General features: G+C 42.0%; 1 protein-coding gene across 7 annotated transcripts in view; it reads left to right on the forward strand.

Moving 5' to 3' along the window:
* Positions 1-1894: 1894 nt before the first annotated feature.
* Positions 1895-27043, forward strand: part of MEIS2 (Meis homeobox 2) — a gene marked incomplete at its 5' end in the record, with an annotated part of 175606 nt that continues 150457 nt past the window's right edge. For 5 of the 7 annotated variants that reach the window (XM_080617465.1, XM_080617466.1, XM_080617467.1 and 2 more), the window contains 6 exons: positions 2964-3190; positions 4791-4932; positions 5453-5503; positions 6195-6245; positions 7194-7343; positions 17480-17594. In XM_080617465.1, coding sequence (XP_080473591.1) covers positions 2985-3190; positions 4791-4932; positions 5453-5503; positions 6195-6245; positions 7194-7343; positions 17480-17594 — 715 coding nt within the window. Of the gene's footprint in view, positions 1907-2957; positions 3191-4790; positions 4933-5452; positions 5504-6194; positions 6246-7193; positions 7344-17479; positions 17595-27043 lie in introns of those variants that run through there. The other 2 variants (XM_080617464.1, XM_080617470.1) reach the window with 2 other exon arrangements.

Below are 27043 nucleotides of genomic sequence, written 5' to 3' on the forward strand. Positions count from 1 at the left end.
CACTTAAAAGCAGCGCTCACAGCCGGGTCCGCTCAAAATGAACATGCAAACAAAAAACTCTACATAACATCTGGATCTCTACCACAAAAGGCTGAGCATGACTTTGTTTTTAAGCCCTTTTCAAAGCCTGGCAACCCAATCTCAAAACTAAAAGGGATTTCCCCCTCTTCCCCCCCCCCCCCCCCCCCATCCACAGCGTGCTTGATCGCAGCGATCACTTAAGGAAGAGCGGTGCCAAACACGGTTTGAATAAGCCGTTCTCTTCATGCCCTGGAAAATTAATTTTTAGAGAAGCACAATGAATGGTGAGCGGGCAGGACCCCCTCTGGCAGCGCGGGCGCTGCCGGAGACGCGGGCACCCGGCCGGGGAGGGCTTGCCTCCCGGGGACGGCCCCCCCGCGCCCCGTAGCCCTCCGTGCCCCGGCCTCTCGTCCCCTCCGTGGCAACGGCGACAGCCGGCGATTTACATCGATAATTCAGCGCGTAAATCAGACCGCTAAACATCGCGGGTAATCGGAAGGTATTTGGTTGCTAAAATAATCTAGCGCAAACCAACCCGGGGCTGGGCTTCTATCGCACTTTTCTTCTCGCTCTCTGCAGTTTTCCCCTGCCTCTCCCCCCCTCTCGCACACACGCACTCTCCCTGTCCTTCCTCCCCTCCCTCCCTCGCTCCCTCCCTCCCTCTCTCCCTCCCTCCCTCCCTCCCCGCTCCCTCCCTCCTCTCTCTCGCTCGCACGCTCGCTCGCTCCTTCCTACACGCGTTGCTTCTCTCGGGGCAGGGGCTGCTGCGCGGCTCCCCCCGCGCGGCGCCGCGGCCGCCCCGCCGGCGCGCTGCGCATCCCCGGCGCTCAGCTGGCTGGGGCGCCCCCGCCGCCCCGCGCCCGCCGCCCTGCTCCCGCCGCCGCGCCCGCCGCTCCCCGCCGCCGCCGCCGCCGCTCCCCGCCGCCGCTCCCCGCCGCCGCCGCCGCCGCCGCCGCGCTGCAGGACTGGCTATGGCCACCACTACTTCCGGGTTCCGTCACTTCATTCTCCCGCCGATCAGCGCTGCAAAACTGAGCCTCTTCTATAAGGCAGCCAGCAGCCAACCTGCCAACACTTACTGACACTCAGTCATCTCAGAGCGCGAGGGAGAGAGGGAGACAAAATACCTGCCGGGAGGAGGAGGAGGAAAGGAGGAAAAAAAAAAAAAAAAAAAAAAGGGATAGAGGGGGAAGTCCGCAAACTATTCCGTTTTTCTTCGCATCTTTCCCCACCCCCCTTCACAGTACTTAAAAAAAAAAAAAAAAAGAAAGAAAAAAAAAAAAAAAAAAACAAAACCAACCAACCAACCCTATAGCAATCCTAAAAGGCAAAACCCGAGCGCGGAGTTACTGGAAGAAGAAACCGGGGTTAAAAAGATTCCTCCTCTCTTCTTCATCATCATCAACCATCATTCATTCACTACCTTGACATTCCCTGGCTTTGATTGACAGCTGGAGTGGCAAAAAGCCATGAGACACGACAGTTTGGTTACATGTGGGTTGCTGACGGGCCGATCGTAACCTTCAGTTTGGGGGCTTGACAATTTTTTTTTTTTTTTTTTTTTTTTCGCGTAGAGAAAGAAAAAAGGAAAAAGAGAGAGAGAAAAAGGAAAGAGAGAAAGAGAGAGAAAAAAGAAGAAAACACAGAAACTCATCGTGGTTCTTGACTGATTTTTATCTATTCTTGTTGTTGTTATTGTTGTTGTTATTATTATTATTTACCCATATTGGAGGATAGGAGAAGTCTGTAAGTGGGTTGCGGAAAAAAAAAAAAAAAAAAAAAAAAGGAATCTTCTTCACTCTAAATCACTTTCTTTGCTGGACTGGGATATTAAATATACGACACATCCAGGAGTTTATTGGAGCGCAGACTGATGGCGCAAAGGGTAGGTTTAAATCTCCAACACTTACCTATATATAAATCCTCTCTTAAGAGGGGCCTGTCCGATTTGCTCTCCTCTGTTGCTGCTGCTGATGGCGGCCACTATTAAAAAATAGCAGCAAAAATTATTCACTAGCTTTTTGTGTGCGTGCGTGAGTGTCTCTCTGTGTGTGTCTCTCTCTGCAATTGTTCCACGCTTTTTTTCTCTCTAGCTTTTCCCCCAGCAGCGCGATTTCCCCGCTCCCTGCCTGTTCAGTAGCACGGGTTTCACAGGGGAAAGCTTGCTGCTGCTGCTGCCGCCGCTACCTCCGCTGCCTAGGAAAGGCTGGGAAATACATATGTGTGTGTGTGTATATACGAACGTATATATATGCATACACATATAGCTGCTTTCTTCTTTTTTTCTCTTTTTTTTTTTTTTTTTTTTTTTTTTTCTCTCTGTCTCTGGCTTTGACAAGGACAAGGGGAATTGCTACTAAATAATGTTTCTGGTAACTTTCAGATTATTTCCCCCTTCATCTCCCACTTCCCCATGCACCCTACCTTTCCTCTCTCCTTCCCAGTGTTGATTTATTTATATAGTTGCTTTTGATTCTGCTTGTTTATTCATTTCTACTTTTTGTTGTTGTTGTTGTTCTTCCTTTCTAACGCAGAGTAACTCTAGTTTTTCCCCTCCGTTTCCTTCCTTTCCATCCCCGTTTCCTTGCGAGGGCTCCCCTGCTCGTGCCGAAGAGGAGCGGCTCCCCCCGCACGCCCGGGCGGGCACTCACACACACACACACTTTTCCCCTTCACCTCTCCCCGCACCCCCACTCCTCCCTCAGCCTCTCCAGCCTCTGCTCCCGGTCCCAGTTGATTTCATTTTGCACATTTCTCTCTCTGTGGTGGCTGTTCTTGTTTTGTTTTGCTCTATTTGTGTCTGTCCGGGTGCTTTACTCTCCTCTGACTTTTGTTGTTGTTGTTTGTTTGTTTTTTTATTCCACTCTCTCTCTCCCTCTCTCTCTCTCTTCCCTTCTTTCTCTTTCTTTCTTCTCTTCCGGCCCGTTTTTTGACAGTACGATGAGCTGCCCCACTACGGCGGGATGGACGGAGTAGGGGTGCCGGCGTCCATGTACGGGGACCCCCACGCCCCCCGACCGATACCCCCGGTGCACCACCTCAACCATGGCCCGCCGCTGCATGCCGGGCAGCACTACGGCGCACACGCCCCGCACCCCAATGTCATGCCGGCCAGCATGGGCTCCGCTGTCAACGACGCCTTGAAGCGGGACAAGGATGCGATCTACGGGTAGGTGCCTCCGGACCGCCCGGCGCCACGGCCCGGCTCCGCAGCGCCGGTGCCCGTGGAGCGGCGGGGCAGGAGCAGGGCAGTCGCTGAGGGCTCCCGCGGGGACGCGGCGGGCAACCGAGCCCCCGGGGCGGGGGGGAGGGACGGTCCTTCGGGTAGCCCCCAGCGGTCCGCTCCGCGGTGGCGGTGGCACTGCCACTGCCGGCAATTTCAGGAGGAGTGCGATCCCAGCCTGGCTTTTAGCTGGGGTGCCAGCACCCGCGGGAAACGGGTCCTGGAAAAGCAGACCTCTCGGGGAGGGAGGCTGGACTAGGGGGAGGTGTCGTTGTCTTGCTTTGTCTTTTTTTTTCTTTTTTTTTCCCTTTCTCTCTCTCTCTCTCTCTCCCCCCCCCCCCCCCCCTTCCCTTTTTCTCTCTTGCTTTCTTTCCCCCCGTGTGTTTTTTGTCTTTCTCGGAAAGGCCCCAGTTAAGAGTTCAGATAGGAGAAGCGGCTCTCATTGCTCTGGGTTTTAGTTGGAGAAGTGTTGTTCTGGTGTTCTCCTCCGTGCCATAATAACACTCTTCCAACACTGTAAATAAAGAGCTATTCACATCACGGAAGGTAGTAAGAATAAAAAGGGTTCGCTTCTTGCAAGCAGCATTTCCCTGAGACAGGAGAAATAAACACATTGGGGGCAACGAGCAGAGTTTTCTATTTAAGAAAGAAAGAACGCGAGGAAAAAGAAACACGTACCCGGCAGAAACGCAAGCCTGTGCCAGGGCATTGCTTGGGGGCAATGACACCGATTCTCTTCAGCGCCTTTTAGAAAAAAGCTTAAAAGGAGAGATAGTAACATCTATGACGGAGCGTGGGGCCTTGATCAGGCACCAGAGGGGAAAACAGACAAATGCATGCTTACTACTTAGCAGGCAGATATTTTTTTTTTTCTGACTACACCAACTATGGGAAAATATTTCGCGAAGTGCTCCCTCCCTCCGCCCCCTCCCCAGCTCACTTATCTGGACAGCTGGTATTTTACTTGAGTGTGCTTCCTAAGCCAGGAAACTTCACTACATTTTTGTTAGCAGGCCCCTTGAAAAATAAAATTACGTATTAAGTAGTTTGCAGTTTGTCTAGCCGTGCTTCTCATTTTAGGTCATAGCTGGAGGGGAGGGATGGGATCTTCCAGGTTTCGCGTTATTTTGAACTGTGGTGAAAAGTGGAAGATTCCCAGCTGAGCTACTGCCTGCGGGAGCGGGTTTGGTGCCTAGTGCGTTAGGAGGAGAGGTCACTTTTGTCCTCAGCCGTGGGGACGGCACGGGGGATGTAGCTCGGGCATTGCAGTTTCAAAAGGGGAAAAGAAAAGAAAACCAAACGCAAACCTTCACCACCACCAAACCTAGCATTTTTATTTCGAACTGTTGTTCTCCCCCGCTCTGCCCTGCCCGAAGCGATACGCGAAGCTGCAGAGCGTGGCTGCGTCCGTGTGTCCGTCGTGTCTGTGTGTCCGTGCATTTTAAAAACAAACAAACAAACAGAAAAAAAATACTTGTTGATTAGAGCTCTTCTTCCCCCCTTTCCCCCACCCTCTTCCCTCTCTTTGTGTGCCACTGCCCGGTAGGCACCCGTTGTTCCCCCTCTTAGCTCTGGTCTTTGAGAAGTGCGAACTGGCGACCTGCACGCCCCGGGAGCCCGGCGTGGCCGGCGGGGACGTCTGCTCCTCCGACTCCTTCAACGAGGACATCGCCGTCTTCGCCAAGCAGGTCCGGCACCGGTCCCCCGCCCGGCCCTTCCCAGCACCCTCTCACCTTCTCAGGCCCTCGACCCGCACGGCCGGCCACTCGCACGGGGCAATCCCTCTGCTTTCATCCCTCCCCAGCCCCTTGCGCCCCATTTTCGGCCGCCGGGGGTGCAGAGGGAGATGCCGACCCGGCCGGCCCGGCCCCTCCTCAGCCGGGAGCCCCTCCACAATGCCGGGCTGAAAGTCCTGGCCCTCGCCCTCCCACGTTAAAGAAAGGGAAATGGAACTGCGGCCGGGTTTTGAAGGCAGAGGGAGCGGGGGAAAGACAGGAGATCAAGAAGATGGGGCTACTGCGGCAAGCGCAGGCCGAAGTGAAGCGGGCCCTGCTCACACACGGGTGACTCCGGGAAGTCCAGCCGGGGTTTGATCTGATCTGTCCCGGCTGGCTTGATCACAGGGGTTTTTCTCCCCCTTCGAGTGATTCGGTGACAGGGCTGAGGAGAGAAAGCTGCAGTTCACTCTGCTTTTCCTTATTCTTGCAGGTCCGCGCCGAAAAACCACTTTTTTCTTCAAATCCAGAGTTGGACAATTTGGTAAGGCCTGCTTGCTCCCCTGCCCTGCCCTGCCCTGCCTTGCCCTGCCCTGCCGCGCTCCCCTCCAGCCCGTTGTCTGCAAGCGCCCTCCGCCGTCCGGGCACCCGGGCTGTGCGGCCGAGGGGGGATGCGGGGGGGTGGAAAGCTGCCGTCGAGAGTCTTCAAAGAGCTGCACTTTTAAAGTGAGCCGGAGAGAACTTCCGAGCCCCAATGCATTGCAAAGCTGTGTTTGAAAGCCATTGGAAGCTAAACTGAAGCAAATAACTGCTTAAGAAGACAGAGCTGGAGCTTTCTAACGTAATTCTTTTGCTAATGTAAACGATTTCAATATTCAAAGTGTCTAAATCCGCTTGTAAAGAAGATGCCAAACTATTCATCCTTCTCCCTCCCTTTTTCCTGCGGGCCGGGGAGGGGGGGTTTGACTTCTTGGCGGCCCCTCAGGAGTGAGGGCCAGGCGGTGAGAGGGAGAGAGGAAAAGGGGAAGAGGTTTTCTCCAGGATCGCTGTAATAAAGCACTAATCACCGCTCCCGGAATAAATATGATAAAAATCAAGTGCATAGGTTAAAGTTGATCAAAACTGCTCAAGCGTGACCAATGCGCTAAACCCCCTGTCCTCCTCTGGCTCGCAGCTCCGCACAGACCCCGTGCTCCTGTCTCCCGACTAACCCCTTGCTCAAAAATTTCTTGCAGATGATCCAAGCAATACAAGTACTAAGGTTTCACCTTTTGGAATTAGAAAAGGTAAGAGCCATGGAGGTGGGCTGGGGGCAAGCCGTTCCCTCCCTGTCCTCCCTCTCTTCCTCCCCCCCTCGCCCACCCGTGACTGTTTGGGCTGACTTGTAAACATGGCCAGGGGGGATAGGAAACGCGGTGTGACAGTGTGACCTGTGCCATCAGAGCATGTGACACCAAACTGCCATGCACAGCTCGGCTTTTTTTTTTTTTTTTTTTTTTTTTTTTTTTTTTTTTTTTTCCCAGTGCAGTTTTTGTATTTAATATTATGAAACCCTTTCCACCCGTCGTACCCATTCCCTCAGTAGAATCTCTTTTCCCTACTCGGAAATAGCGTGTTTAACAAAAAGAGAGGTGAAAGCACTGCTGCCTTTCCTCAGCTCCTGCCGGCATAGGAACCCCAAGCAGGCGCTAAGTGTTTGGCAGAGGCAGGGGGCCCCTGTGCGGCGCGAGGAGGGGGCTGTGCCAGGGAACGAGAACGGCTCTTCCTCTCCTCTTCCCTCCTTCCTATAGCCTCAGCGAGTCGCTTCGTTCTCGGGCTCCCGGTCACTCAGACCTTTTTTTAGCCCCGGTTTAAAGAGATCCCATCCTGAGTGAGTAGTTGTACCTGTCTGGGCTGTCTAAGCTCCAGAGATACCGTCCGTGTCCAGCTCCCAGCGCTCTGATGTTATCATCAAATCGGATTTTCCTCTGCACACCAGGCTGAGCCCACTATCTCTCTCTTCTTAACTTGTTGCTGCAGCAAGTCTCTAGAGAATAATATATGCTGCAACAATTTCTCTATTGTTTCCTTGCCTTCAACTATTGTGCCCCTTAGAGTTATTTGTAGAGTAGCTCAGAAGGTTGTTCTTGCTACCAAAAGAAAAAAAAAAAAAAAAAAAAAAGAAAAAAGAAAGAAAAATGTTGCAATCAATATTTTGCCACTATTGATACTATTATTCTTGTTACTGTTTTCAGGTTCATGAATTGTGCGATAACTTCTGCCATCGGTACATTAGTTGTTTGAAAGGAAAAATGCCAATAGACCTCGTTATTGATGAAAGGGATGGCAGCTCCAAATCAGACCACGAAGAACTCTCAGGATCTTCCACAAATTTAGCTGACCATGTAAGTCCTTCTGATTTCCTTATGGCACTTTTTAAGACTTTAACCTGCTTAGAGGACCTCTCCCCATTCCATTGTTTTGCTGCTGTTGTCTGTTAGTGGTATTGTTATTACTGCTTTAACCTCTTGCAAGCTGGGATCCCATCTTTACACTTCCCTCTCTCTTTGTAAGGTTGTAGAAGTGCAAAGGGTTCCTTCTGTTTCCATCTGCAAAGCAGCGAGTTTGCAATGGTTTGTAAAGTTTCCTGGTCCGGCTTCGGGAGGTAGCAAACTGTGGTTTGGTATGGAGGTCGGTGCTTTCTCCTCTTTGCCATCTCTGTCAGCAATGCAGCAATGTAAGGAAAAAGAGAGAAGAAAGTTAGGGAGAAAGTTTGCTGATTGCTCCCCCCTCCCCTCTTGTGGGGATGACAAGTGATGAGAATTATTGGCAATACTACATTGCATTAAAAAAGGGGGTTAGCACATTAGAGTTTCCAATGCTTGTGCTTTATAGCAACTTATTGTCAGAATATGGACTTATTGCCAAACGCCTGAAGCATCTTCGTAATAAAAGACAGTAACCTTGATGAAGCAATTATTAACAATGTATTACAGAAAGCTGGAGAGAATGATGATTGAGTAACCGTAGGTTAGCAGTTGATTTTAACACTTTAGGAGTTGGTGAATTAGTGTTATGTATGTAGGACTGCACACCGGTGTGAGTGGTATGGAGAGTGCCTTTGTTTTTCCGGGTTTCGGAGCTGCTCTTGTGATCCTTCAAGAGATGTAGGTGCAGAGAGTCTTCGGGATGTGAAGGGAAAGATTACAGCTGGTACTGCAGAAAAGGGAAGGAATAGCTTTGGTTAAAAAGAGTGGGTGTGAACTCTAGTGTATTTATAGGAATGCATCCCTGGGGGGAAAAGGGGTTTACACAGTTTTAGATTCAATTGAACTCATAATCTAAATGATACAGTCTAAAATTTTAGTGGTTGAAATATTAATTTAACACCCGGTGTGAAGTTAACCATGCTTTCTGCACAGGCGCCTGCCTTCATTTCCCAGTGTGTTAAGAAGAGTAGCTGTGAGCCCAGGGAGAGAATGAGCTTTCTAGGAGCTTTTGTTTCCTTTGGAAACATGTTGTTTGTGTGTGTATTTGATAATTACATTAGTCCTGGACTGAGGCTGAATTGGGAGATAAAATAATAATAAATTCTTCTATATGCCCCACTCCTGGCACAACGTAGTTACAGGGTCCAGGAAATATTTTTGGACCCAGGCCTTAGCTTTCATTTTCTCATTTGTACTCAGTAAACATGGCAGGACAAGGTTTTTGTGATGTTTTGAATTTTAAATCTATTATTATGAGGGAAAAAAGAAAAGTATGCAGAGGTTTCTGAAAGTTTCTCTGCTTATTAGCTATCTCACACGTAGATAATACACTCCACGGGGCATGACACTTCCAGAAATATTTGGTTTATGGCATTTTACAAACCTACATTTGTGTGCATAAGTATTCTGGGAAAGTACTAGAAAAGAAATTGAAATGAGTGGCAACCTGAAAGATAGGGGATCATTGTGTATTATTCAGAGCAACAGAAAAAAACAGTACATGTTTCTCCAGTGCAGTTTCTTTACAAGAGTGTTTTCAAGTGGAAGTGTAGAAATGGAGCATGCTTATGTTTATACTGAAGAGATTAGATAAACTAGCCTGTTTAGGGTTCTGGCAGATGGCGAATGCTCAAGCCAATTTGCAGCGCTCCATTATAATATTTAAATTCACACACAATGATAGGACAGGGGTGGAGGGGGTTAGCATTTTGATGATTTGATAACTATTATCTTCCTTAAGAAGAATCTCCTCTTGCTTTTGTGGCCCAAAACCCAAGCTCAAATAAATATGACAACCCATTTATCTTGTACCCGTTAGGGTTTACCACTTCATTGGGTATTATAATTTAAAACCTTTTATTTCCTGGAGATTTGAGCTATAACATTTTTACTTTAGCCCCCTGCTATTTGTTTTGAAAGGAAGGAATAATTTGTGCAACCAGAACACCAACTGGGAAATGAAGAGTTGTATCACATAGTTACATTTTATTCATGCGTTCTGGGAAATGTGTCTCCTTATTGGATATATATATATATATATTAGCTTATTTTCCCAACAAAACTTTAAGACTCTTCTATAGCTTAGTCAAACTACCATGTGTGTACACATTTATATTTGCACTGCACCAGGAAGAAGTCTGCTTTTATTCATAAGGAAGAAAAAGCTTTAAAAAATTGCTAATATAAACACACAAGACTATCAAAAAATGAGCTATCATTTGTGAATATCTACCTGAAAATGCAGTAGTTCAAGCATGCAAATTTATCCAGTCTGACTCTCCAGGTTTATTTTTTCATTTGCTTTGATATGCATATTTAATATACAGCCTCAGGCTAGATCTCATTTGGTGAAAGTTGGTGCAGGGGTGATGATGAGCCACTTCAGAAGGACAGAGATAGCATGTTGTTTCCTCTGTTTTATGTACTGGCTCACTATTCTGATCCTGGGGTCTTCCCCTCATGATTTTATTTGCACATGAAATAATAGGAGCATTTCAACTGATTGGCTATGAATAATGATAGTCAAAAAGAAGTGTAGGTTAATTTGTTGTGTGCCAAGGTTTCTCTTGTGGAGGTGACAGTTTATGGCAGCTGTTTGACACCCCAAAAATCTATACACCTCTATTCTTACTAAGTGGTATAAAGCTATACCATGTGTGTTTAATGTGAATGCTAGGGGTGGGAGCGGTGACAGTGGGAATGCTGAACTAGGAACTAAAGCAGCTCTCAGTTTTATTCCCTTTCTAGACCTGAGAACAGGCATAAGGAAAAGTAAGAGCAAGAATTGTAGGATTAGCCAATATTTGCCATAAGACTTTAAATGGAGTACTCAATTAGGGCATGCTTCCCTTTACAAAACCTACTGCTTTACTATGTATATAACTTAATTGGAAACCAAAACCAAAATCAACAAAGGAATGAACTCTTCAGAGGCATACCTATGTTGGAAAAAGGAGACAGCTGTAAGTGGTTGCGCTATATGTGTTTGGTAATAAATCTGTTTATTGAATTTTATTTTAGTGAGCTATTAACTGTTATGTAATACAGTAAGTGTAAAGGGTCCAGGGACTTAGTAGATCAAATAGTGCAGTGCTGGCCACAAGAAGCTGAAACTTTTGTTATTACTCTACTGTGTTTAGTAAATATAACAGCCCATAATTAGCGTTTGAATTTTTAACACCCTCATATTTTTTTATTGCTCTGAGGTATTAGCTGTAGATGGGAAGAAGGTAATTACAGCCTGACTGAACCAGATCAGTTAGGGGAAAAAGAAAAGAGGAAAGAAACCTTTCTAGCTGCAGTTCAAGTTAAGTTTCCCAGCACAGACAATTTATTACTGTTCAATATAAATATTCTGAGCCCTATCCTGCATTCTGTGTTCAGCCTAAGATACTTGTAGAGATTGCCAACAAATATTTTTTTATTTGTTTCCTTTTGAGCTATTAAAATCTGAAAAACATAATGCTTGTAAAATCTGGAGATTTAAAAACTTTTTCTAGCATAAGACGACATTTTGTACTTTTATTACATTTCTTTTGTACCTGGCTTCAGCTGGTGCCACACAATTCTTCCTTTAGCGCAAACTTAGTTTGAAGCCTAGTAATTCTCCCATAGAAATTTATGGCTCTTCTTCCACTGTCTTTTCTGGGAGCAGGGCCTCACTCTTTTTTATATTTGTTTATACGTTCTACTTATTTGCAGTTCAGAGGTAATAATATACAGATCATAATTTATAAAATATAATTAAAAATGAATAGAAATATGCATACACCTCTTTTTTTTTTTTTTTTTTTTTTTTTTGTAAAAAGACTGTTGACAGATTAGAAATCCAATGCCTTAGCTGTAGAAGAGAAATATTAGTCTTAATATTAAACCTTTCAGCCCTCAAATGACGAGATCTTTTTATTTTGTACTTTTGGACATCTAGATATTTTAAATTTCTTTAGTATTTCTTCTCAAAGAATGGTATATGCAAATTCCTGACATCCTGCAGATGAGGAAAAAAAAAGGAGGGAGGGGGGTAATATTTCCAGTGATATAACTAAACCTTTAGGTAAGATTTCACTGAATAGTGAAGAAGTAAGTGAGGGCCCGATGCTGCAGTCACCAGGTATACCACACTTTGATGGACTTGGGTGGAAGTCTGGAGTACGATAGAAATTCAGGAACAGATGCCAAATGTGTCTTTTCTGTTTGTAGTGTGTCAGATGGCAAACTAAGTAGCAAACTGCAACAATAATAAGGCAAACTTTTTTCTTTAGCTGCCAAATTTCTTAGTATATGTTTGAAGACACAGGATGTTACTGTAGGCCCTGTGCTTTTCTGAAGTGGCAAGGAACATCATGAACTGTCCAAGACTGTAGAGAATGTTGCGTATTCCTGTTTTTGGTGAGCCAAGGTATTCTATAGTAAAAGTTCATCTACAGCTCAAATTTGAGTGTTTAAATATTAAATTGGGTTCTCTCAAACTCAACTGATAACATATTTCACTATCTATTTGACACTGGTATTCCTCTTTGGTTTGAGTTGTCAGTCTAGATGAATTGGAGCCACACAGAATGACATAGAAGGACAACTGAAAAAAACAGCAAACCCCTGATTTTTCAAGTTTCAGTTACTTGCTGGCAGGTGGATTACATGTCTGATTTTAGTCTTAATTGGAAAATACAAAGCACACAGCTTTTCAGAATGTGGCCACATTCTAGCAATGACAAAAATTCCTCCTGACACTTTTCTCAAATGCAAAATCAAGGGATAAGAATTAAAACTTGTGCATATATGCGCATACGTACATGAATACCTGACAGATCATGATGCCTTGGGTTTTGTTTAAATTGTATAATTCTAATGCAGAAAAGTTATCATATTACATATGCATCTGTAAGAAAATTAATCTTGGTAATATCAGGAGTAGTCTGTTTTAGAAAACACACGTAACATGGCTCATTTACTTTCTGAAAGTTTCTTTACATAGTAAGTTTATTATTGCTGCACTCCACAACAGTCTCTAAGATACCATCCTGAACTCTATGCGTACAAAACATAGACACAGATGCACACATAGAAACACATGTGCTTGTATGTGTATAGGTTTCTATATCCGGCATAGTATATCACCTTTTGATATATGGTCATACCTAGATAGAGACTTTTGTGGTATCAATCATATCAGTCATTCCACCAAGTTTACAGGTATTACTTGTAAGAGCAAAGTGAGCACAATTTGGCTGGAGGAGAAATGCCATCTGTATCAGTACCTTGGTTCAGTTTTGTGTTTGAAAAATTAATTTACCAAAGAAACCTCTAGACATTTGAGTCTAACCATCTTCCCAAAGAAGGAGCTCTATCGTCATTGTAGTTTCTTTTATGAAAGTAAGTTGTGTTTTATTTGTTCCTGCAAGATCAATGGTTTTTTCCATTTCATCTGATAAAATGTAAGGGCCTGATCCTGTCATAGTTGTACGCTTCAAACTTCAGTTAATGCCTGTGATCCAAATCCAGCTTCACTTACTCACATGGGTATCAGCTGGCCTGATTGATTTTACTCCCCAGTTATAAATAAGAAGCAAATTCCTTCTGGTTAATTGAGTCTTTAATATCACTATAAAAAACAGTGTGAGATCAGAATCAGCCCTAGCGGGACTATATACACTCACAAAAAAACTAGCCAGACTTTGCCCAGTGGAAATTCTGGGCATAGAAAGTAAGAACTGCAATTTACAGAAGGTTATCCTATATCAAATTTTTCTGTTACAACATCTCTGTTCCAGAAATCCTGTGTCAGTTAAAAACTCTTATAGTTTCCACCAGATTCACCGCATCAACAAAAAAGTAACGCGTCAGCTTTGCTTTATATATCAGGAGACTCTTGTCCTTTTTGTTGCCCTTTTCTAGATTTAGCAAAATTCTATGGTGGTGCTAAATCAAATTATTATTTTTTTATTTTTTTTTTTTTAACTTTCAAGGGAAAAAGCACTGGCAAAATTGTGTTTTCTAGAGAAGGCTGTGTGTGTAAATGAGAAACAGTGGATAGCAGCGGAGTGATCTCCTGTGGCCCTGCTAGTACAAGCTTTCCCCATATTGTCTCCTGCTTTTATATTAATTACAACTTGCATTATCAGCTGCGAGTCTGTAGCCCAGCAAATAGAAAATACTGCCCCTGGAGACCTAGCTTCTTGTATCTATTTTCCATCTCCTTCTATTGTGCTCTACTCAGTATTCTCTGCTTTTCTCCTAGTAACACTGCTCTTTAACACAATTAGGTAAGAGCAAGAGCAGCACCATATTTGACTCCCAATTATTAAAACTACTGGGAATAGATACATGTGTGCTGTTTACCTTCTGTGGTATCTGGCATTAGTTTAGGTCATATGCGTGTGAAAATTTTATAGTATGCACACGTACTCGAAACAGGCAATTGCATTTTGGCAGATATCATCCACACTTGTCAACGTGTATCTGCAAAGTATATTACTAAACTTGCAAGAAGATATGAGAAGCCCTGCTAACATTTTGGGTTTCTGTTTGTTTTGTGTTTTTTGTTTGGTTTGTGGGTGATTTTTGTTGGTGGGGGGGGGGATGTTTTGATTGGTTGATTTTTTGGTTTTGGGTTTTTATACAGTGTGATAGGTTAATACAAATTTCATTGAAATTAATAGAAAAAAATGCAGTAAATGTCAGCAGATCTCTTTAGGTACCTAAGCTATACTGATGTAGTACTTCCAGTGAAGTACACTTTAGATGTGTCATTTGGTTCCATTTTTTGTGTGAAGGCATATATAAAATAACTACTTATGATTAGGCATTTGGCCAAGAAGTTTTCTTGAGAGATGCAAAGTTGGAAGCAGTTTGGGGGAGGAAAAGAGAAGTTCACTGACACATACAATGATCTTAGTCCAAAGCAAAAGAATGTTGCCTTTTTATGAGGCTGTAAACTCCACCCCTAGAGTTATTTGTAATTTTTTATATTAAAGTCCAGCTATTTCCCTCCCTTTCAAATTTCTCCAACTGTTGCATCATATAAGTATCCCATCTTATTATTTCTGTCCTTCAGCAAAATTCTGCCAAATTGCTTCCTCAGGAAAACTGTTTCACAAGAAATTCCCAGTCAATACAGTCTGTCTTTCTAAAATGGGATCTACAAACTGAGGTCAAGAACAACCTCAGCCTGGTAGAGGCAGCAAGTGTTTTCAGCTGCAGGAGTCTTATTCAATGATCCTTTCCAACTTGTCAGGGTTTTGAAACATTGAGGCCAGTCTAGCTTTTGAAATACAGTATGATAGGTTTTGGATGACATTTGCCTTAAAACATAGCTGAGGTGTTACCAGTTAATTATTGTAATTTTCATATGTGTGATAAGGAGGTCCAACAGCAGCCAGCTTAAGAGAGCCTGCAGTGCATAAAATTAACATAACTCACCGTGTTCCCTGAAAAGTTTAGCCTAGATGAACATGTTGCAATTATTACATTTTCTAAAAGAAGGTTCCAGCCTGATGTTGTTGGAGGGCTAAACTCATGCTATGCTATTGTTTCTTTCCTTATTCATGTATTTCTTCTAGCTCTTTATCTGATTACCAGCTGACGCTAAGAGGCTGCAGAGGGCTGAAGAGCTCCTGTCTGCTGTTTGCCTTCAGCTTGAAGCTATTTGAGTGGCTTCCTAACTCAGAGATAAAAAGAGAAGCTCATAGGCATAGCTGTGTTTTAATCCAAGCTGTAAAGAAACTTGCTCAGTTTTTGCATTTTATTTCCATCTGAACTCTTTGTTAACCTTATTTCAACTTTTTTGTTCTTTTAAGTAACATCTGGGTTGCTTGAACTTTCAAGAGTTCTCATCTCTCCTTTTGTGTTTATTTCCACCTGACTTCATAAAATGTTTTTGTTTTGTTTTGTTTTAAATGAAACAGTGGGGGATTGCAGTATTAATAGTGATTTCTGAGATCTAATTAATACCACAACCTCAGTGAATATAAAATACTAATTTTTGGTTTGTGTTTTGGTTTTGTTTTTTTTTTTTACCTTCTTGTGGTTCCGTGTGAAGAAAAGTAGGTCAGTCCTGTAGGTTTTGGAAGGAGGTGGTGGTTTTGTGCCATAAGTGCTATTGTGCTGTATGTTGTGCTGACAGATTAGGCAAATTTTAAATCCTGGACTGTCTTCTGATTTTACTCATATCTCCTTCCCATGGAACCACGTACATGGGTGCACGTGTGTCTGGGTAAGGTGAAGGGGATTTGGATCCTTCTTACCTTTTTGTCACCTAGGGCTTTGCTGGGAACCTTTTGAAGTTGTGAGCTCTTCCCTTTGTCTCTGCTTCGCTCTGGGTCAGGACCATTAGATTTATGTTAGTGGGTATTGTAGCAAGCCATTATTTGGCAGTTCTATTTTGCATTGCTATAGAGCATGTGGTACTAATCAGTGCTAGGAGATTACTTTGAGATGTTTCAATATATATTCTGGGACCTGATTCCAATCACACTTACACTGAATTTTACAATGGGCAAATCGGTTGATTTTGTTGAACTTATTCCTACTACACGTCAGGGTAGATGAGGTCAGAATCAGTCATGCTCAGAGAACTTACTCAAACCTGTAGCTTGCTGCTTCCAGGATTTCCACGTGCTTTAATAGTCTGGTGTTATTTCACAATGCAGATTTAAGACACACTCAAACCTCAGAAGCAATTTTGTTTTGGTTTTGGGTTTTTTGTTTGTTTTGTTTGTGGGTTTTTTTGTTGGGTTTTTTTTTTTTTTTTTTTTTTTTGAGGGGGGATTTTTTGTTTGCTTTGTGTTGAATTATTATAATGCACTTGATTTAACTTACCGCACACAGGTGACAAGTAATGCAGGTCCAGCCTCTAGTCTGATCTGTTTCATGTGCTCTTGCTCTCTTTTTCTGCCAGAGGAAATTCCATCTCTTGCCTGCCTTCATGTGGTGCTGATAAAGCTTTTCCTGTACAGTAGAATTCCTGTTTTCCTTTAAGCAACAGCAGGGTATTGGGAATGATCAGGAAAGGGGAGGAGGACAGGAGGAGAATACACTCAACAAAGTAGCGCTAAACTGTAACATTCAGTTTTCCTCACTTAGCCATTTAAATAGCAGCTCCTTGCCCTGGGAAATCCAATACCTAATAAATTAGAAAGCACGCATGAATTATGTGACTAAAGTACAGTAGCTGAGGTCTTACTTAGCCAAGTTTTGCAAACTTCATATGTCTGTCTTCTGCGTTCCCTTTTGTCATGTTTTATGCATAGTAATGTAGAAAGAATTACATAAAAATCACTATACATGATATTTTATATAATCACCTGGTGGTTATTCTTGACAATACTTGTAAGTGAACTGTTAGAGTGATACATCTAGAAAGTCTTTTGAAATGTGTCATATCAAGGTGGTAGTGGGGGGTGAGGAAGTATCTTCCCTGGTATGTAACATCTGTCAGAGAAAGCTTGCTTTTTTCCTCACAACTTTGCATTTTTTGGAAATTTTCTAGCATTCAAATGGGTGAGAGAGGGTAGGGTGTGAGGACATGCTGCCCTCCCATACGCATTCTCCTCTACTTCTTCAAACAGTTTTTCTCCTCTTCCTCTCCCCTCCCATCTCTAGTCAGTAGGCAAAAACAAGGTGAGGAGAGGTAGTTTGCATACCAACTATCCTGATCTTAACGTGAACACCTAGTATCGTAAATGTGTAGGTTGATGATCATCCCCTACCTTTCTGTATAGGTCATTAAGAAACTTTTTTTTTTTTCTTACTCTACTGAAATAGTCTCCTGCAGAACTATTTAAACAATTAAATCCATACCAGTATTTGGAAAATTTAAAAAAGAAAAATATCTGTCATTTATTTCACCAACTAAATCTTCGTACCTCCTCTGCTTGTCTTTGCTGAAAAATTATTACACTGTGCAAACAGTATCGGTGTTTGGCACATTTCACAAATGCTAATGTATATGCTTTTCCCCCCTCCTCCCCTTTCCTCCTGGTTTTCTTTCTGTTCTTCATTTGCTTCATTGGAATGGGAACTGTGGAAAAAATTCCTTGGCACTCTGACACCAGAATCCTTCATCTTGGAGAGACCATGATGATGCAACCTCAACGCACTCGGCAGGCACACCGGGGCCCTCCAGCGGGGGCCACGCTTCCCAGAGTGGAGACAACAGCAGCGAGCAAGGTAAAAGGTCAAACTTTTTTCCCTCCGCAAAGTAGGCATGACTAAAATAACTCCAGCTTTTTTTATTATATCAGTACATCTGCCTTAGAGTAAACATGGAGTGGCAGACTTGCAGTATAATCAGCTGTAACTTAGGGAGACGGTATTTCCTTTTCCTAACCTACTTAGCTGCATTTTATTATTATTTCAAAGTGAAATATCTAATCTTCAAACAAGCTTTGTAATAACAATTGATTAGTTCTGCCAATTCCTTTACAAATTTGGTTATCTACAGTTTATTTTTGTGTGGTGTAAGTAAATATAATGACAGACATACTTTCCAGCTGTGATGCAGTTGTTTGAGCTGGGCTATAGATGGAGAATTTAACCTGTACTGTTCACTGGGGAAGTGACTCCTATATGAGGTTTTGAAGCTGCTAAATTACCTAAAGCAGAAGCAAAGCCCGAACTGGACAGAAAAATGTTTCTTGCAATATTTGCTTGTACAAACTTGCTTCTGCTTCTGAAAATCTGGATTCAGAATGGTAAAGAGAGAGGTACCTGGACTGTAAAACATCTGCTGCATCTGTACAGTGAAGCCTTCTTAAGGGTTTGGGAGGTTTGATTATTATTTCAGAGTTTTTTTGTTTTATTTCCTACTGAATTGCACCTTGTGTGTGGTCATTTGCATCCACGCTGAGTGAGTGTCAAAGTCGGTCATTCTGATATGATAGTGTGTTACACTTGCTTGTTAGAAGTATAAATTACTCCAGAAGGTATAAGAATCAAGCCTCAAGTGTTAAAAGTTGGGAAAGATGGTCTACTGTCTCTCTTGGATCAAATTGGAATTGATTTTTTTAAGACCAAAGTTGAAGGTGAGCTCTGTTCTTGGATATTTTTTTGTAAACATGTTAAGTCTTAGCTAGCAAGACATTACAAGGTCTTATGAAATGCTTCCTCCACCTCGTGCATCTGCAACATTTTGCCACTCTGTTTCCCCCACTTGGGGGTTACACATGCCAAATAGATCCAGCTGAGAGGTTTGCTATCCAACTAGTTGTGTGGGATTCCAAAACTGGACAGAGAAGCAGTCTTTGGGGTGAGAGCTGTGGTGACTGCAGAGCACTGCAGACCGCTTCCCACCACAGTATTTGCCATGCTTAAGCAGCAGAGCAGATATGTGAATTCATGTCTCTCACGTGGCCCACTGTTTGGCACGGAGCTCCATCCCCTCGTCTGTCTCACGATCTGGTGTCATACCCGTTGCGATTCTAGGAACTTGCAAAGTTTGTTTCTGGTAGAGTGGTTTGGGTTTGTCTCCTATTTGTATGAATTGTTTATACATTTGTTAATCTTATTGCTGATAGAAAGCAACCATGGCACAGGGTGTGATCCAGCTCCAATGTGAGTCATACAGAATTTTTTTCTGTGTGATTGGATTAGAGTTGTACCAGGCCCAGTGTGAACCGTTACTGCTTCATCAGCCAATAAAGGGGGAGCTTGACCGCTAAGCAGCGAATAGGTGTTATGTCTGTTAGCTGGCCATACATTGTATATTGTGGCTAAGATGCTTCGTGTAGCAGATGATCATTTGCACACTCAAAAATTATTCCTTTTAGTTGTCTGCCACAGTGCCTTCATTCCACCCTTAGGGAAGAAATTTCTCACACCTGTATCTCCACTCTGCACTAGCAACACCTTAGAAATGAGAAGAGTTTCTTCATTGAGCCATGCTTGCTCTGAAGAAGTACCTTGTATTGACATCCAAAGATCTTGACCTTCACTAGTCTCTGATTTCTTGTAATGTAACTCGGGGTGCTCAAGAAGTATTGCTAAGCATAAGAAAAAGTAGCTGATGGCACCTACGCCAACTTCCCATTAGAGACTGAGGTTTCCGGTAACATGTACGATTTAAACCTGCTACACTCGTTTCTGCAGAAGCAGAACAACAGCTGAAGGGCCAGAAATCAGTCACTAGTGCTGCCCAGTCTAGCAGGTTAAAACATTGCTACTATGCTTCCTTTTGTGCTCAGTTGGGCCTTTTAAAGGAAAGCAGTCGTCCAGTGGCAAATCAGCATTCCACTCAGCTGCTGGCAGCTGAAAGATGTATGATCCCAGAGCAGCAGCAAAATTCCCGTTGGAGACAGCTTTGGATTGCCCTCCCCCCTCAGCCTTGGGAAAGACTAAAGAGAGGGAGGCCTGTATTGAGTTTTCCTTGTTTCCTTGAGGGGGAGCAGGATTTACTTCTTAACTCGTGAACTGGCAGCGAGTTAGTTCCAGGTAATACCAAGATGGGTGAATGCCCTCTTGAGCTATTCCGGTGCAGTTACTTTTTGGGGTTAACTTGGTTTCCCAAGTTAACATTCATTCAAGACCTTCCACAAGTGCTGCTTCCCATATTCCACTTGCCCCAAAGGATTTCTTGGGAATGGGAGCTCATTAGAGAATCTTGAGTTACATTAGCAACTTACGGTCTCCTTCACTGATGCCTGGTGGCAGCAGAGATTGATTCAAGGTACAGTGAGTCTCTTTTGGCTCTTGAGAACACGCTTTCCAGGGGTCTCTGCTTTTCCTTAAGTCTATGATGTATGGCTTGTGATTTTTTTTTTTTTTTTTTTTTGGGAGGTGTGGTGGTAGGAAGGAGGTGGGTGAGTGATGACATAATTTTTGTGGGCTTTTTCTGTGTGAGGTATATCTATTTATTACACAGGAGAATCCATCCATAATTCTTAAAGGTACAGGCATTTTGTCTGTTTATGGAGGACAGTTTCTCCACAACAGTGAGCATCTTTGGCATTGAAAGGGTTAATCTAGTTGGTGTCTGATATTATTCGAAACATGCTGGCATTTAAAGAGTTAAGAAAGGAGCCTTCAGGCAGTAAATGTTGAAAGATTATCCTAATTTTATTAGTGGTGAGTGTCTATGTTGTTCTTAACATGTCACCTCACTTGTTCAACAGAGAACTAAGCTATACAACTTATTGATCATCTAGCAAACCAAAGTACTACAGACCTGTAATCTACCAGGCATTTATTGACTTTATTCCAGTTTAAGATCTACAAATGCAGGTCAGCACTGTGTAATGACATTTTAAAGATTAGTAATTGTGTAGTGGGCCTGATCAACTTTCCCCCTGCCATGGAAAGAGTTGAATATATCCAATAATAAAAATAAAACACTCTAAACATCTTACAAAGGAGAAAAAGAAGAAGCTGATTTAATGGTCTAATGAGGCCATCTTCCAGAGACTTGTTTTGTGTAGGGCTTGCTTTGACCTTTCGCTTTGCTCAGGAGCCCAACGCTTCATTTTTCACATTCTTGCAATTACGTTAACGCTTCAAGCATTTCTGACTCCAAGTCAGCTAGCAACACCAGGCATAACTCAACACTGTGAGTTTTTCTCCTCTCTGTAGATTCATTAACAGGTCACCGGGGTCCCAACTGAAATTTAAAACTGACTGGTTCTGTTGGGTTAGCTGAGTTATAGCAAGGGAGATGGCAGGAAAGGGGCTAAGAGAAGGGGAGGGGAGAGAGAAGACCCTGGGGTTTTTGCCAGGGAATATATGTGTAAAAACCCTAAGTGGAAGATTAAAAGGTGTGTGTATCTTTATCACCAACGCTTTTCTTTGGAGTATGGAAAAACACATCTGAAAGTCTTCTGGGGTATTGTGTTTTCCTTATTCGTTGTGAAACAAAGTGAAAACAGCCACTGCCTTTACGTGCAAGGCTAAATGACTTCTAGAATTCTTCATCAGTTTGTAACACAGTGATGGATATGATGTTCTCAGACTTTAATTCCTATTTAATCTCTTTATGGGATATTTCAAATAATGAATATGTCAGATTATGCATGAAAAGTGGGAAATAAATCTTTTTAAGGTTTAAAAACATGTGGTCTACAGGAAAGCACTAGGGAACAGTTTCAGTTTCATATTTTATGATACTGGGATTGTATACCTGATTTGTCATATTCTTAGTTCAGTCACTCAAAGGGCCTGATTCAGCCAAGACAGACGAAAGCTGTGTTCCTTCAGGACCTTTTAGAAAGTTCAGCATCTTTTTTAGGATTAGGCCTGGGGTGATAAACTTGACCAGAAGTGAGAAGCCAGAAACAAGAAACTTCTTCTGAGTTACGCAGCAGTTAAAATACAAATGGGCATCACATCCACTTTGCTTTACCCATGCAAGTAGATCATGGGTGTATGGGCTTTTTGATTTGGTGTGGTTTTTTTTTTTTTTTTTTTTTTTTTTTTAATGGAACTACTTTTGCTGAAGAAAGATCTGCCCCTTTATATATAATATAGGCTACTCCTAGAGCAATATTTTAAAGTAGTTTTGAAACACTTTTCTGATAGCTTGATGTTTGTCCCACAGATGTGGCCACAATAGTTTTCTGTGGCAAAGACTTATCATCTGGTCTGAGGCAAAGTCCACTAAGATATTAGCTGCAATTATGTGTTCATGCCAGGTTACATCTCTGGATTAGTGCATGTTGGAAAAATTAGGTAGTATGCTTCTCCATTCTATACCATCTTGTAATAATTATAGTATACAAATAAAATCTGTTTACAAAACTAACTGATAATGCCCAAACTCCTGTCCTAGTATAGAAACTCTACTGAAACTCTGTAAAGCTTTGAACCAGCTCCAATAGGTAGGAAAAGGAGAAGGATAAGTTGTTAACGAAATAACACATTTATGCAAAGTCTCCAAAAGCTTAATATCCAAAAGTTAAGGCTGCAACTTCTTTTTTCTAGTTCTGTATGTATAGGTAAGCCTGCTGAAGCTAGTACACATATTTATCATAAGGATTCAGAATATATTTTTATTCCTTTGTATTTTTACCTACAAATCTATAGGGTATGGCTTTATTGGAAAAGAGCCGCTTTTTGTAAGGAAGGAAATTCCTAATAGAAGTGCTCAAACATCCAGACTGTGAAAAATCAAACTTGCTAATAAAAAATACTTCACTGGAGAGACATTATTTCAGAAGGCACAGCTCTCATAAAGGTGAACTGTATAAAGTATGAAAAACTCTTAAAGAACAATGACTTTTTTCAGCTGAGGAAGACGCAGGAAGAGAGTAGCCCTTATTAATTCATCTTTTCCTTTCAAGTTTGAGGGGCCCGTCCTTGTGTTGATATGTATGAGTAATTCCCATTAATGGTGATGGGAGTTATGCATGTGCACTGACAGAAGAATAGACCCCTTAGTGTTCAAAGCACATGAAATTTACATTTTTTCCATTGCTGTAATTGAGATGTTGACAAATTGAAGAATATTGATTAGCCTTTGTTTTAAGTATTTCTTGCCAAGTTTGCTTTATTTTTTCATGGTTTGAACAATGGTGTGGGTTCAGCAGCAATGAATAATAAGGGTAGAATAAAGATAACTTTGTATTTCAATATTTTGATGTGCCAATATGAAATAAATTCTTAGGCAAATGGAATATGTTGTTTTAATCATTAGCTATGCATGAAAGAAAAATTGATGTTGACATCTTAGCTGTAAAATCGTTGTAATGGGGCCTTCCTTACAATTCATTTTTGTAAAATTCATTTTGTACATTTTGCAGCAATTGAACAATCCCTGCACTGTGAATAGGCAGAATTCCCAGAAATACTGAGACAGTTGGCCCAGTAACTGCTGAGCTCACACTGCACACCACATGCACATTAACCATAATGATGCCAGAACCAGCTTAGCTAAATATAGTCACATTTTAGTATCCTCACATCCTGTCTTTTCTTCCTATTACGTGAACAAATACATCTTTTTGCAGTTTTTATTTGACTGTTGGGGTCGCTGAACATTTATGTCCCTATTCTTTATTCCATAAATAGTATTGAAATTTCATAGTGAATCTTTGCTTCACTATACAGTTTTGCTAATAATCTGGCTGGTGGCAACTGCAGATTCCTCACATTTTGTTAAACTAAAGCTTAGAATGGGGAAGGTGGTGGTTTAACATATTATACTTGTATTTAAGATTCTTACCTCACTCTTAGATTTTAATCCATTTAGGGTTTTTATGTTTAGATATAAATAAAAATTTATATATGCATTAGAAATCATTTAGTTCCATATTTGTGATATGTTGTGCTGGGGTTTCAAGTTCAGCACAGGAAAACTCTGTCAGTGGAATGTTTTCATAGTGGCAATAATCTCTTTAAAATAACCCTAAATACAATATGACAGATGCCATCTGGAATAATCTTTTGCTAGTTGCTTTCAACTTTTATTTTTTTCTACAGCTAAGTTCATCCGCAACTGGTCACTTACTGTTATGGTAAACATGGCAAACTCTTCCCTCCTTTTGGTAGGTGAATGTTCAGAGAAAATAACTAAACAATTTTACTTAAGAGATAGCTGCTGTTGAGAGGTTTGCTTCTGACTTCCTGTTTCTGAGTGGTTTTAGATATACGTATGTGTATGCATGTGTGTGTATACACGTATATTTATGTATTTGTATTTCAAAATGAGAAAAGTAGAATTCCCCCTTAGGCTGTTCTTCCCATCTCAGATCCTATTCAGCCTAACCCAATTTGCCTCCAAATGTTAGATAACATTCCATTTGCTAAATTATAATTGTATGTTTGTTACAATATTAAAGGTTTCATAACACAACACATTCAAACATACAGTAGCTAGTGCTTAAATGTCTTCCTGTGTTGTTACAGACTGAGTAATTTCTTCCTATATATACCAAGTTATTTGAAAGATCTAGTGTTGGAATCTCTGGATTTTTTTTTTTTTTTCAACTTAGTCATGTAAAGAGATGTCTCCTGATGCCTGTTAGAGTTTAATTTAGAGTAGTAATTAAACTTGAATACTGCCTCATAAACAAAAGATAAACAATAAACCAGCCACATTCCCTGCTGTTTCATAGCTTGCTTTCCCAGATGTTTTAGTCTGATAATTTTTACATAGTGAACTACCTAGCATGGAGTGCTATGGACAGAGGTCAAAGCCTGGTTCTTTATAGTGGGTTTTAAAAACTTTTAGTTAATGGAATACTACAGAATTTTCCTTTGTGTAGCTGATAAAATTGTCAGATACTGAAGGACACACATTAATTGACTTTTTAATTCTCTCCTTCTTGTTTAACAAGATGCCACTAATTTAAAAAAACCCACAAGCTTTATTTTAACTGTTGATGACCAAGAAATGTTGTTATTCCTTACTATTGGGGTCCCCGGACAGCGCATTAGAATCTTCTGTGTCATCTTTAAAAAATAAAAATGCCCTTGAAGGAGCTGTTCTCTCCATGCTCATCCTAAGCAACTACGGAAATGTTCACAGTGGAAGGCCTTTAATTTTTCAAACTGCTCCTCAGGCTGCCGGAGCTTGTGTGTCCGTCTCCGGACCGCTTCTCTGTCAGCCATGATCTTTCTAATTGCCAGGTACTAGTAGGCCATTCAGCTGCAGAAGCCATGTTATTTTCACTGGGTGGGGTAATTACTGAAAGCTGAGAATAGCTGCACTAAAGACACAGGGATACTTTCATGATCCCATTAGCATAAGAGAGGGTAAATTATTCATGCCAAGTGAGGATTCTATGGGGAAAAGTATAGTTAATGCACATAGTTTTTAAATGTATCCCTTTCTGCTCCGAGACTAAATTCTGGTTGGATTCAGTTCTCAGACATTTACGGGAAAGCTCTAGTGGCATGTTAGACGCAGTTCATCTCTCTCTGTTTGCAGCGCTCTCAATAGAGACCATCTGGCAAAGATCCAAAAGGTGATTAAACAAAATGATCAGCTCTTGTTGCTGTGTTACATGTCCAATACTCTGGATTAAAAAACATGACCCACAACATTCAGCTAACATCCTTTTTTTTTTTTTCCTTCCTCTTTCCCCTTCCCCTGTAAGAATTCAGATGGTCCACAAATGTCTATGCCATCTTTGTGTCCTTATGGCCCATAATCATGAACAGGTTGTGCAAATGGCTCTTTCTGTAACACGGTCTGTTCCAGCAGCATAGAAACATTTCGTATTAATTGGGTCAGTCTAATGTTCATAATGACATGGGGAAAAATTACCCAAATGTGTTCTTATAGTAAACACTTCAAATATGCCTTTCTTCTATTAGAAAGTGAAATTCGACATCAGGCTCATGTGGCTGATTTATTTTTTAAGATGGAAGAAAATCAAAGCTTGACACTTAATCTGCTGAAAATAGTTTAAAGCCCCTTCTAACCAAACAAAAAAAAAAAAGAAAGGGGGGGGGGGGGGCAGGCGGATATGAGCTGTGGTTTAACACCACAATCAGGGATGAATTTACAGTGCTTTTCAGAAGAGTACTCCCTTATCGTAAACAAGCTGATAATCACACTGAATCTAACTCCCAATTAGCTCTTTCTTTGCTCACAGAGATCAGTGTACATGTCCTCCTTAAGCCATGATATATTGCCGTTGAGTCAGACAGAACATTTGTACACCTTATGTCATATTCGGAATTTAAGGATTAACACTACATGCTTACCAGAAAACCCAGCTAATCAGCAAGGTAATTTTTCAAAACAATCACTTCAGTGCCTGAGTTAAGGTAAAAATGCCAAGACTGTGAATAGGGGACATATGTATCTTATCTTTTTGGGGTTGCACCAAATGCCAAGTACTAGCGTAAATTCAACAGAAACCAGATATTGTTGGAAAGTAATTAAAGAAATATTGAGATTAAACCTACCATATGAGTGAAATATTTGTAGGCCCGCTTTGTTGCATGCATAACAATTCGTATGGAATTGAACAGCGTTTCTTTCTCTTTTACTTCTTGAGTTGTACTTTGTTAAACATGACAGAGGAAACACCTCTGTGTATTCAGCCATAGTATTGGAGGGATCTTCAAGCTGAGGATGTTTGCAGTCCAAAATCAGTAGGTTTACTTAAAGAAGAAATTTATTAATTTTAAAAGAATTAAAAAAAAAAAGAAAAGAAAATGTAAAGCCTCCAAACCTGTGCCAAGAAAAATAGAACTCAACTTCTGAAGGCTTAAAAGATTCAGTGATGTTGTCAGCTCTCTTTACTGTGCAAGGTTGTTGTGGTTTAACCCCAGCAAGCAACTAAGCCTCACACAGCTGCTTGCTCACTCTCCCCTGGCAGGATGGGAGAGACAATCAGAAGAGTAAAAGTAAGAAAACTCATTGGTTGAGATAAAGACAGTTTGATGGATAAAGCGAAAGCTGTGCATGCAAGCAAAACAAGGAATTAATTCACCGCTTTCAATCAGCAGGTAGGTGTTCAGCCATCTCCAGGAAATGAGGGCTCTATCGCATGTCACAGTTACTTCGGAAGACAAGCACTGTAACTCTGAATGTCCCATTTCTTCCTTCTTCCCCCAGATTTATAAGCTGACCATGGTGCCATATAGTACAGAATGCCCCTTGGGTCAGTTGGGGTCAGCTGTCCCAGCTGTGTCTCCTCCAACCTCTTGTGCACCCCCAGCCTACTCGCTGGTGGGGTAGA

This window comes from Psittacula echo, assembly GCF_963264785.1.
Source record: "Psittacula echo genome assembly, chromosome: 5".
Taxonomy (NCBI): Eukaryota; Metazoa; Chordata; class Aves; order Psittaciformes; family Psittacidae; genus Psittacula; species Psittacula echo.